The sequence below is a fragment of the Barbus barbus genome (genome assembly GCF_936440315.1).
Source record: "Barbus barbus genome assembly, chromosome: 24".
In the NCBI taxonomy this organism is placed as follows: Eukaryota; Metazoa; Chordata; class Actinopteri; order Cypriniformes; family Cyprinidae; genus Barbus; species Barbus barbus.
The window spans coordinates 5,141,744-5,154,764 of record NC_136752.1 but is presented as its reverse complement, the minus strand read 5'-3'; the positions used below and the strand labels follow the sequence as shown (position 1 = coordinate 5,154,764).

The following is a 13,021-nucleotide window of genomic DNA, read 5'->3' as shown; positions in this document are numbered from 1 at the left end:
CAAACACATTTTTTATGAATTGACAATGTAAATAAGCAAAAATTAGGCATTCTTACAGCTGGTCTGAATCCCTGATTAATCAAAAAATTCACAAAGGGCATCAACTCTGCTTCAGTGTCCACAGAATATGTTATGAAAATGTCTCCTGAAAGTCATGAAAATTATCTTGAAAGTTTGTCAAAAGTTGTCAGAGCTCATGGTGATCTGAAAATCTGTTTTTGAAGCATCACTCACTGCAGTCATCAGGAAGACTGATGTTGCGCCTCAGTGTTTGAGGGTGGCCGACAGCAGCTGGTTGGGAAGGCTGGACACACACTTCTGACATGAGCTCTCTAACAGGGGCTGTGCTCTGACGGGATGTAAGTTGAGGGGGCCTCGCAACTGCCACTTGTCTATGGATGGACCAAAAAATGCATATGCATATATATATATATATATATATATATATATCACTTTAAGCATATTTAAAGTAAAAGTGATTTTGGACCCCACACACACAGCCCATTTTCTCTTTGAACTGTTGCCCTCAGGTCAGCACTTGCCAGGCACCAGAACAGCTTTTTCTGTCAGGCCTCTTTTTTTTCTAAGCAATTTAAACTGTACATTGTCTCTTATAACTGTACATAACACATCTCAGAATTGTATGTGTAAATAACCTTTCAAAACTATTAATCTGTAAATAGCATATCAGTACATTCAAAAATCTTTTTTATTCATAAATCTTATAAAACCTTTTGGTAACACTTTATAATAACGTTCAGTTATAAGTCATTTATAAGTGATTAGTTAATGATGAACTAATCATTTACAAATAATTAATAAGCGATTAATAAGTGATATGCTAACAATTTGTATATGTTTTTGTTAATTCATTTACAAGTCATTTACAAGTAGTGTTGTCAAAAATATAGATATTTCGATAAATATCGATACTGAAATATCTGAACGGTACCAATATTAATTTCCCGAAGTATCGATACACCGATACTAGCCGAGCTGTCACTTTCACTTCTCTCCAAAGGCACGTGGACAAGCACCACACGTGACCGCACTCGTCTCCTTCGCTCTGGTTAAATAGCAAAAGTGAAGTGAATAGAAAGATGACTGCTCTGGTTGTTAAAGAACACAGCAGGAGCGCTATCTGTAGGGATCTATGATCTTCGCGATGCAGAGAACGCGCACGGAATCGCCGAATCCAGTCATAAAAACGGAATTTACAGTTTAACGCGGAATGTCACGGAAAAAGTTTGGATGAATTAATCAAAAGTAGGTCATTACACTTAAATCAAATTGCGATATGGACTAGTATCTGTAAATATTAAGCTGCAAAAGTCGATTTAAATATGAATCCTGCATGTTCTGCGCGTCTCTGTGTGAATGTGCTGCACGTGCGGTTTTGTTTATGTGGCGCTTGCGGTGATTCAGCGTCTGCCGTCCCAATGAGGACATAAATACATCAACAATATATCCAGAACTGATCTGAAAGGCACTTTACGAGCATTTTACCATTTAATTTGAGTAAAACTAGCGTCATATCATACACACACAGAACTTTAAAAGTATTCACGGCAACCCATCAAAATAAAAGTTCGGTTTAACTTAGCCTATTAAAGACCGTGTGCCAGAAATAGGCTATATTACTATTATTTAGTAGAATGTACATAATACTACTACTTACTACTACTGTTAATTTTTTTAAAAGAAATAATCACAAAATATTTTAATTTTAATAGTAAATGCCCTTCATTTGCCAAAAAGTAAATGTTTAATTTTCATTAATTCAAATATAAATTAACTAAAATTGTTTTATGCCTTCATCTGATATCCAGTAAAATTTAAATACACAACACAGAATTTCTGAGGGGGAAAACACATTTCATAAGGCTACTGTAAGAATAAATAAAAATTGTTTGTATGCATTCAAATAACAGACATGCTAAAACACAGAATTTGGTAACAATAAAACATAAGGTGAGAAAAAAATAAAACATTTCATACGGCCCTAAACGTGTCATTTTTCTTACACTTTTAATAAAATAAATGTTAAATTGTATAATTCCATGATTTTAATGAATCAGACATGCTTTTAGATTAATAGCATTTAATTTGACCATAAAAAAAAAAAAAAAAAAAAAAAAAGAGTCCAGAAAAATTAAAACGGAAAAAAAACGGAATCCAGAAAAATTTTAATGGAAAAAATTGAATGTAGAAAAAAATAAAACGGAATTTGAGGAAAAATAAAACGGATTTCATAGGGCCCTATATATGGAAATATTTTGGTTATGAAGCAAATGAAAATATCAACAAATAGAACTTGGGATTTTAATTAGTACATGTATTAGTAAACGTTAGTTTCAATTAACATTTAACTAAGATGAATAAAAGATTAATAAATAAATCAACAAATGCAGTACCTCAAGACATTTTTTTGTTCATGTAAAATATACCGCATGTTCTCGACTTGTTACATTTATCTTTAAATTAAAAAAATTACCCCCTTAATATTGTGGCAGTTTTTTTCTTCGTGGTATCAAAAATGGTATCGAATATCGATATTTTTCAAGGTATCGTATCGAAGTTAGAAATTCCAGTATCGTGACAACACTATTTACAAGTAGCCTAATCATCAGTTGTAAATGTTTTACAAACCTTCTGTTTACAGGTTGTTTGTGTGTGTATATATATTTAGCAACATACAACTGGAAACCATAAAATTCGTAAAACATTTACAACTGATGAGTAGTTTACACTTTAGATTAGGCAATGCAGAAAGTGTTGTAAATGCCTTGTATACACCTACAGATCATTTGTAACAGGTAAGAAAGGTCTACAAATGACGTGTAACACATTTACAAGTGATGAGTAGTTTACACTTTAGATTAGGAGATGCTAATTTACAAATGCTTTGTAAATTATATATAATGTTTATTGAGATAATAGTACAATGTTGACATTTCAATGATTTATAAGTGATTAATAATATATTAGCTAGTAACTATTAACCATTAAGGATCTGTTTGATTATTTCATGATGCTATTTTTTAAAGATAACTTATGACAGATTTGTAAATCGTTAGCACATTACTTAATCATTTGTAAAAGTATAGTCATATTTTGTAGATGATTAGTTCATCATCATCTAATCACTTGCAAATGATTTATAACTTAATGTACAAAACAGATAAAAATATTAACATATCACTTGTTAATCATCTATGAATGCATAGTCATGTTTTGTAAATGATTAGTTCATCATAAACTAATTACCTGTAAATTACTTGTAAATGAATTAACAAAACATACACAAATTATTAGCATATCACTTATTAATTGCTTATGAATGTTTTGTAAATGATTAGTTCATCTACTAATCAACTAATCACTTAAAAATGACTTACAACTGAACATTATTATAAAGTGTTACCAACCTTTTCTTTTATTACTGTATTGTATTATATGCATTTAATTATTTTTTAAATATTGTTATTATTCTGTTTTGAGTTTCAAAAACTTGTCTCTGTAAATTTTTACATGAATTTTAAATTTCTCAGATTTCTTTGTGATGATGATCACAAGACCAGCAAAGTATAGGGCATCCGAGGAACTAATCCTACAGCTGGGCAAAGTAAACTTGTATGAGTAAGCTAACACATACAATTTGATTGCATTTAACAAAGTTCTGGGGCAGGGCTATGGTGTCAATTTAACACTGTATGTATTGTGATCACAGAATTAATATATGTGAATCATAAAACTGAAGACATTTGAAAAAAAATATTTACAAAAACATGAAAATAAGCAAAGCTAAATTATCGGAGCAAAAAAAATAATGTTTCAATTTCCTACAATAATATGTATTTTGCTCAAAGTGAAATTTTTTTAGAGATCGACCGATATATCAATTTACTGATATTTTTCCCGATATCTAATAATTTTACCATAACCGGATATCGGTTTTGTAATATTGGATTCACCAATAAATGACACCATCTTGTGGGTGTTTTGAGAATTGCGCGCAGGATCGCCATTGCAGCACGTCTGAGGGGAGACGAGACAACATCAATGGCGTGCAGGTACTTGATTTGCTTTAGTAAACTTTATTTAACATAACAGCCATTAATGCACAAATTAGATGTATTACAGAAATGCCTGATTTGCAGTTTATACAGCTTGGTTCTAAGAAATAAAGACGATCTTACGGAGTCACGTAAAATAATCCATCAGTCTGCTAACTTTGCCTGAATTAAATAATATGCAGCCATGAATGAGCGCATGTTGGAAATAAAAGTGCTGAATTTAATTCTCTCTCTGTTGTCTATGCTCATCATTAGTCTTGTGAAGTCGGAGTCACGTAGGCTAATCCGTCAAGTCCTCTCCAAATAAAGATGTAACTTTGCCTGAATTAAATAATATGCATCCATGAATGAGCACATGCTGGAAATAAAAGCGCTGAATTTAATTCTCTCTCTGTTGTATATTTGCTCATCATTAGTCTCGTGGAGCCGCTTTGATATTGCTGTTCACTCAGCGGTTGATGAAATGCTCCAGCACGGCCACCATATGTAACTTTTAACAAGATTCACTTGTTTAAAACAAGCTAAATTATATTAACATTTACTATATAACCATTATTTCGTTAATAAACATCTAAATAAATACATCACTATGGAAATTCATTATTTATTATCTCCGCGAGCGATCACAATTTGAGTGTAGTTCTGTGTAAATGCATAGATAAACCGCACTGTCAGCAGGCATTTCATAATCTAGAATGACAAAAACATTAATAATTCTGATATAACATACCAGTTGAGAAATACAATAAAATACAATGTTTTGTTTGTTATATTTCAATATTCCAGAGAATATTATTCAGTGAATTAACATCCAGTGAATTATTCTTGAAACAGCTTATAAACCTAAAACTGCAGTTTAAAATGAAGTTGATATGATACCTGTCCTTTATTTATTTTCTCCATTTGAAAATGAGACATTCTACATGTATTTTGCTTATTGTTAAATTCAGTGTTGCCGCTGATGCTTTTTATTAATACATTTTTTTTATTGTTGTAATATGAAGATTAAATTTAACATGAAAGTTAATTCCGTTAATTTTCAACCTTTTTATTTTTTTTAAGATGACTGAAAGGAGGAAAATCCAAACTGAATTGGCTCTGCATATCGGTTATCAGGGACATAAGCATGCAAATAATTGGTATCGGTAATAAAAAAATCTATATCGGTCGATCACTACATTTTTTTTACTTTGTTCATTGATCTCAGTTCTCAGTTCTTCACTTGTGAAATTTCATGCTGGGTTTAATGTCTCTATTGATCCCCTTTTTCTGGATTGTCAGTTCTTCCAATCCAATCAATCAGTGTGGAGAGTAAGTGATGCGACTTTTAAAAGATATGTTAGTGTCTCTGTAGTCCCTGTGAGTTATGCTTTATGGTCTAGAGAGCTTTTTTATGTTTTTGCACACTTAACTGCACCCAATGGGCCTCTTTCTTGAAACATGAGCAGAGCTAATTTTTAAGTAAATTGTTCGTAAAACCGTTCTAACATAAACTTTCGAATTCATGAAAATGTTTGTATTTTCAAAATGTTAGCTGGTACGAAAGAAATGTCCACCTGCACCCTACCACATGTAAATGGTGTGTAAAACGTTCTGTATTCTTTTTGGCAAACTGAATTTTGATGCAGTGCCATAATAATTACAAGTTAATTTGCCCTTGCCCTCCTAGGAATTTTTATTTATTTATTTTTTTGCAGCTGAGTTGATAACTGTAAAACACAGCGCTCGTCACTATCACTATTTACCCAGCCGTAAATAGAGGAGGGGCGGTACAAATACCGACCAACCATCCTACTGCCTACAACAATGGAGAAGTTAATATTACTGGTTACTGCTTTTTTATATTTAGTTAATTCATAAAAATGAGATACTAGCTATACGTTGCTGCTGTGGATATTCCAAATCATAGCAACCAAAGCATCTCAGCTGGAAAAATGCTATGCCACCAAAGTGTTTTAAAGCGCCACCAGCTGGTTAAGAAGAGCACCTGACATTTTTTTCAGCTGGCTAAAAACTCTTTGGTGGACACACGTTATTGAATATTTATTGTTAGGCATATGGCTTTTTTGATCTTTTTTGCATTTATGCAATATACTGAAGCCAAACCTGAGAAAGTAGACCAGAATATTCCACTGCCTTCCTGGACAGGCTGTAATTCATAGATTATGCTAATTGTGAATGAGCGTGCACGAGCGCTATTTACGAATGATTGGAATTCATTAACATACACATTTAACTATCAAATCAGACGTTTACGAAGCGTTTGTGAATCCAGAGGAGAGTTTTCGGGAAGGTCTGTTTTACATAACAATTACTCAGAATTTACTCCTATATTTACGCAAGTTTCATGATTGAGGCCCAATGATGGTGAATGATGTTGCATCTGATATTGCAACTTCACAAGTTGTTTTTTTCCTTCAGTTTAGTTAAAAAAAAAAGAATTTTTTTAATTGGCAAGGAAGTTTCAAAAGGTCCCAATTTCTCAAGCTACAGTGCATTCATAAGACATCAAGCTCCTTTAGAAAAAAATAGTTTTGTCAAGATACAGTAGGACTGCTTTTATTTTTGTTGTTCAAAAATGGAATTTAAGATTGATAGCAAATTATGAATTGCAAAAAAAAAAAAAAAAAAAAAAAAAAACTTGCATAATACCTTGCATGCTCAGGTAGGAAAGGATGCAGGAGATAGTTGGGCTGTGGATAATTTGCAGGCCGCTTATGCCAGTGATATAAAACCTCTGGTGGGTACTCATCTACAAAGATACACATTAACATATTATGGTAAACACAGAATTACATTTGTGAATAGTTTAGTTATGGCTGCATTATCTGCAGAGCCTACTCATTCAGGCCCACACTGATTCTGTGTGCACAGAGCTCTGCAGACTTCTGCAGAATTGGAACCACCGTCATCATGGGCGACATTTAACTCTTGAAAAAAATCTGCACAAAAATGAAAAGTCTTTACAAATATAAGTATCAGAACAATGTCCTACCTTGTATTAAAACAATGTCCCACCTTAAGCCGAGCATACACTGTGCAATTTTCATCTGACTTTGAGCCAATTTCTGAATCGTACAACTCTTTTTTTTTTTTGGTTCAGGCAAAATTCAGCTGTAATGCGTGTCTTTTTGTGGGTAACAAGAGGAGATTAGTCTCTCCCGACCAGCAATCTGATGGTCAGATAAATTTCTAATATGTCACCCCTCATAAGGGTATCGTACAGTTGAAACAGAGCCACAAACCAACTGCCCTAAACTCAGTGTTCCCTATCGATACTTCACTCGTACTGTGTCTTGCTAAAGACGCTTATGGGAAAAAGTCATTTTTTTCTCCTGAACTGAAGTCTTATTCAATCACGCAGTGTAACTGCACAGCCATCGGTTCGTGCAGTGTATAAAAGACGAACTAATGGCTCGGCAGCGGTGCTGCACGAACCTATGGCTGTGAAGCCCGCCAGAATGGGCCAGGGCATTTGACTATATAAGCGGCCGCATCGCCATAGGATTCAGACTTCTCCTTCAGCTTGGGGAAATCCCACACGGAATCTGCGCTCACAGAGACGGAATATTGTCATTGCGAGAATATGAGTCTCGCATCTCTGCGCTCGCGGATGGCTTTCTTTTCAAAAAGCAGCTCCGCCCCTCACACCCTCCCGTTTTCTTCCTCCCAGGACCCTGTGAGGAGAAAAAAGCGTTGAAGAGGATCACAGCGCTTGGATCCGAGCGAGCTAACGTCGGCCCAGGCCCTGCGTACCTCACTCTCTCCACACAGAGAGGTTTCTCCCGTCCTCTTTACCCGGCCTGACCAGCGTCCCTCTGCCATCGCGAGCGATCTGGTCTCGTTTGGGGGGAGTGACTGAAAGGAGGAAAATCCAAAGTGAAGTATGGACTTACTTCACTCAGTTATTTATTTACTTTATAACAGTCAATAAATATTGGCTCTGCATATCGGTTATCAGGGACATAAACATGCAAATAATTGGTATCGGTAATAAAAAAAAAAAATCAATATCGGTCGGAGCTGGGTTTGGAGTGGTCTCCTCCTGAGGAACCCTCCCGCAGCCGTCTGGGCGAGTGCTTCCTGCCGGGGTGCCGTCAAGACCCTTGTCAGAGATCCTCGCCTTTTTTCCAGGAGTCCACGACGAGCTCACCACGTCGTGGCGTGCCCCATACTCTGCGTCAGTCGACGGAGCTGAGGACAAGGGATACGAGAAGCTGCCTCCGCTGGACGAGTCAGTGGCCGCACACTGCAATTGGCTGGAAGGCTGCCCATCCAACCAAGCCGTGTAGGACGCCTACACCAAATAAGCAAGCAGCTTCGGGACTCCATTCGATGGCCAGCGGTTGAGGGCTTCACTGAGCGTTTCATTGAGGCACAGAAGTCGTCCCAAGCCATGCAACACTTCTTGCCCAAGCGCTCCAGCTGCCTCAAGTCACCCCAAGCCTGCACTGACTCAGCAGCCCCCGAAGCCTGTGCCTGCGGCTGCCGCCCAACCAGCAAAGCCTGAGCCTCGACAACATTCCCGCTTGGCCAAACGCTACCAGTTTCCGAAACGTCAGGGACCCCAGCCCAAGATAGCGCTGGATCCCGCACCGCCGGTGTTGTCCTGATCCAAGGGTCAAAAAGAGGAGGGGGCCATGTCTCGCTGCAGCCGGACCACCCCCCAAACTGCCTCTCATGAGCCGCCAGTCACCATGTCCAGTTCCGGGTGTAGTCGGAAATGTGTTTGCTGCAAACTCTGGGCCCGTTCGAGCGCCCAAGCGGCAACACGCTGTTATAGCGACCAAAATAAAACACAAACAATTTCAAAAAGAGAGCAGTTTTCCTCCATTTTTCATGAGTACCGTGTCCTCTTGCAGCGACCAGGCACTCTAACCAATTCAACCCCTGTCTTCCCGGGCCAAGGCATGGCAAGCCATCCCTGGAATATCAGAGTGGGTTTTGGAGGCTATTCACTCCAATTCACTCGGAGATCCCCGCGTTTCAGCAGTGTGGTCCCCACTTCGGTGCAGGACGAGAACGCACACGACACAGGACCTGCTGGTGAAAGGAGCCATAGAGATGGTTCCCCCAGCTCAGAGGGGGGTCTGAGTCTTCGAAAGATCGCCCAGGGTCGGGTGTAACCTTTGTAAGCTTAACCTGCTGCCTAGGTGTTTGCTGTTCTTGTGCCCTTAGACCCTGTGATGTCTAGGGCAAGATTACACATGTGGTTGTTCCTCTACCTAAGCACAGCCTGATTGCTCCCATAAGTGTCTTTAGCAAGACGCAGTACGAGTGAAGTATCGATAGGGAACGTACTCTGTTACAAACGTAACCTCAGTTCCCTGAGATACAGGAACGAGTACTGCGTTGCTAGCCGTGCCAGGTAGCTGCACAACTCCGTTGTCGCTTCAGTCGAAGTAACCTGAATCCTATGGCAAAGCGGCCGCTAATATAGCCAGATGACCCCGCCCATTCTGGCGGGCTTCGCAGCCATAGGTTAGTGCAGCACCGCTGCCGAGCCATTGGTTCATCTTTTATACAGTGCACGAACCGATGGCCATGCAGTTACACTGAGTGATTGAATAAGGCTTCAGTTCAGGAGATAAAAAAGGACTTTCCCATTAGCGTCTTTAGCAAGACGCAGTACGAGTGAAGTATCGATAGGGAACACTGAGTTTAGGGCAGTTGGTTTGTGGCTCTGTTTCAACTGTGCGATACCCTTATGGGGGGCAACCAAAATTTCTAACATAGAAATTTATCTGACCATCAGATTGCTGGTCGGGAGAGACTAATCTCCTCTTGTTACCCACAAAAAGACACGCATGACAGCTGAATTTTGCCTGAACCAAAATAAAAAAAAAAAAAAAAAAAAAAAAAAAAAAAAAAAGAGTTGTACGATTCAGAAATCGGCTGTACTTGTTCCCGTATCTCAGGGAACTGAGGTTACGTTTGTAACAGAGTACGTTTTTTCCCTTACTGCGCCAGCGTGAAAACAGAAAAGAAACCACAGCAACATGGTGTGTGATTTGGATGGAAATGATGGAGGCTACACAGTTCTGGGTTCGGGGGATCGGACCATATAGTTTGAGCACATAAATCCTGAGCTTTGGCTTGACATCACATGCGATTTACTCATACAGTGAGAGTTGGTATTTAACAAAAAACGTATTTAGCTGCTGAAATCACACAGTGTATGCCCGGCTTTACAGAAGAACTACACAGTGTCCACCTGGCACGACATCATAGCAATCAATAATAATAATAATAATAGGTTTTCAATATTTACTAGACTATGGATTAACTTTGTTCAGTGCTGATTTTAATTGTTGATATTTCCAGTTTTAAATGTTTGTTGATGGCCTTTCATTTTTAACCAGAAATGTGCATGCTGCTTTGCCAGTCATAAATCACATCCCATTCTTAACTGAAATTTCTACTCGGCGTTACTGTAAATAAAAATTACTGATTGAAATGGCCCAATCTCCAAAAAGTTTGAACATATTTTTCAGGACATGCACTGTGGAGCCTTAATGATCCAAATTGCACCGGAGCTGACATCAGCTCTCATTGCTCTCAAATTCTCATCGGAATGAGTCACAATTGTCTGCTCAATTATAATATGTGTTTTTGTTTTCTTGGAGAATTAATTATCCAGTGTATTGGGACGCTTAACCAGTTTGTCCAATCATTTAGTTTTCCCCAGCATTCATATCAACAACGATATACTAATGTGGAAAATAAAGATGTAACCTATTGCTTATTTTCTGCTGCCCCTATCAGTGCAGGGATACAGTAATTCACAACCTTTTTGGTTAAGCATTTCTTCAGTACAGTGACGTAAGCATTAATGTTCTCATAGCATCAATGTTATAACGCAGGGTTGATTTACATTTATTACACAAAGTACAGTTAATATTAATATAATTTTAAATGTCTGTGAATAATGATTTACTGGATTAAATCTGTGTAAAAGATTTCTGATCAGCCAGTAAGGGTAATCTCTCTCATCGACTGCCAAACACTGATTCAACATGTTTAATTGGCCCACCAAGAGGGTTCGACTAATGCTGATGTTGTAAAACACACTGCTAAAATGACTGACAGATGCTTTCTGATGGCTTGTTGTGTCACAGCCATAAGCCAAGACCCCAAAACAGACATTATTGAGGAAGAATACAGCAGACAATTTTTTTTGTTTGTGTGGTTTTAACTCAGTGTGTCTCATCAATGCAAGCATTACAATTTAATTGGATCAGATTAAACCTTTTTTTTTCTGAGTACATGCAAGTTCATCCATGTCAAAGTATGTTATCAAATGTCGTAAAGTAATGTTTCTGATTTCTGCCAAAATTTTGGTATATCACTAAGAAACTCCTGAGTTGCTGCGTGGATGAGCACTGATAGAAATGCATTCTTACTGGCTGCATGTATCCCAACCACTGATTAAAGTCAACATTGTGTGATCACAGATGCAGAATATCCCATTACATTTATGTGTTGCATAGCTTTTACAGGCTAATAATAATGCAATCAGTTTGAATCAGAACACCGTCCCCATCGAAATTCACTTCCTGGAATCAATTACCCCCCATTTTTACCCTTGCATGCATTTCAGATACTATTAAGAGTGTATTACTTTCAGCTCAGTTTAACACATTTTATAATGAAATCTTTTGATATTATGACCTCTTTAATAATAGCAATAACAGGCATACCATAAAATCCTGGCTGCTTTGCTGGGGAATATCTGCAGAAATCCTCTCTCAGGTCAGAGCGAAGAGGACTAGGCTTTTCTAGACTCTCCTCATCCTCACTCACAGGGTTTTGGGTGTGTGAACTGCAGCGGTTTTGAAGACTGATGCCTGAGAAATCTTCACTCAGATCTTCTATGTGCGCTCTATAGTCTTTCTGAAGGTGTCTTCCTGAACTTTGAGGCAAGTAGAGACTGGGCAAGCCTGCAGCACTCTCTGTGTGTTGTGAATCACTTATGGCAAGTTTTTTGAGGGGGCTGACCCTTAAATCTTTAGGAGGAAGCTGATAGCAGCCATCTAGGTAATCCAATCTACTTTCATCACGAACACACATCTCTGGGATGAATCTACCACTTTTTCCTGTGTCTTTAAGGGTATGTGATTGGCACTGCTGGCAAGCAGGCCAGGCCAGATTTAGAGAGGACAAGGTCATAGACTCATCAGTCTCTACTGGCATACTAACATGAGGACAGCAGTCTGAGAAAACAAAAATGTGCACAAATGGAGAGAGAGGTTTGTGGTTAATGCATTATGGACATAATCAAAAATGTCTTGGATTGATTCAAATAAACACCTTTTAGAGGCATTCACTTAAAGGGATAGTTGAGTCAAAAATGAAAATTTGATGTTTATCTGCTTACCCCAAAGGGCATCCAAGGTAAGTGACTTTGTTTCTTCAGTAGAACACAAATGAAGATTTTTAACTGAAACCGCTGCAGTCTGTCAGTCATATAACGTCAGTCAATGGTACTCATGGCTTTGAGAGAGAAAAGGTCTAAAGACACTGTGGTGAGTGGGGCGGGGCCGAGAGCCGTGGGAACGGAGCGAGGCCGGTGGAGTTAATGATAATGAGCGACACCTGCGACACACCGGTCTCGAGTCCCACGGAGGAGCTCCGGAAGGATAAAAGGAGGAGTGACGACAGTGGAAGACGAGAGAGGACCAGGCCTGGATTTTATTTCGTGTTTTGTGTGCGGCAGTCGTCCGTGAGGGGCTGCCGCTTTACTTTTACGTTTGTTTATTTTTGTTATTAAATTCTTAAGTGTTTGCCGGTTCCCGCCTCCTTCTTCCCGAATCTACGAACTTTGTTACAGACACGATTAGTGTCTTTACGGACACAGACCAATCGTTTTGTGTCTTTAGACCTCAATGTATTGTCACGAGTCGCAGAGTTTAATGTGGTTGTGTCTGTGTATGTTTTGTTTTCTC

General features: G+C 38.2%; 1 protein-coding gene across 1 annotated transcript in view; it reads right to left on the bottom strand.

The window, feature by feature from the left end:
- Positions 1 to 13,021, bottom strand: part of traf3ip2a (TRAF3 interacting protein 2a) — a 61,820-nt gene that overhangs the window by 21,898 nt on the left and 26,901 nt on the right. Inside the window, exons 3-6 of the mRNA XM_079374852.1 lie at positions 11,777 to 12,289; positions 6,729 to 6,828; positions 235 to 392; positions 57 to 145 (exon numbers count right to left, since the gene is read on the bottom strand). Of these exons, the coding sequence (XP_079230978.1) occupies positions 57 to 145; positions 235 to 392; positions 6,729 to 6,828; positions 11,777 to 12,289 (860 nt within the window). The remainder of the gene's footprint in view (positions 1 to 56; positions 146 to 234; positions 393 to 6,728; positions 6,829 to 11,776; positions 12,290 to 13,021) is intronic.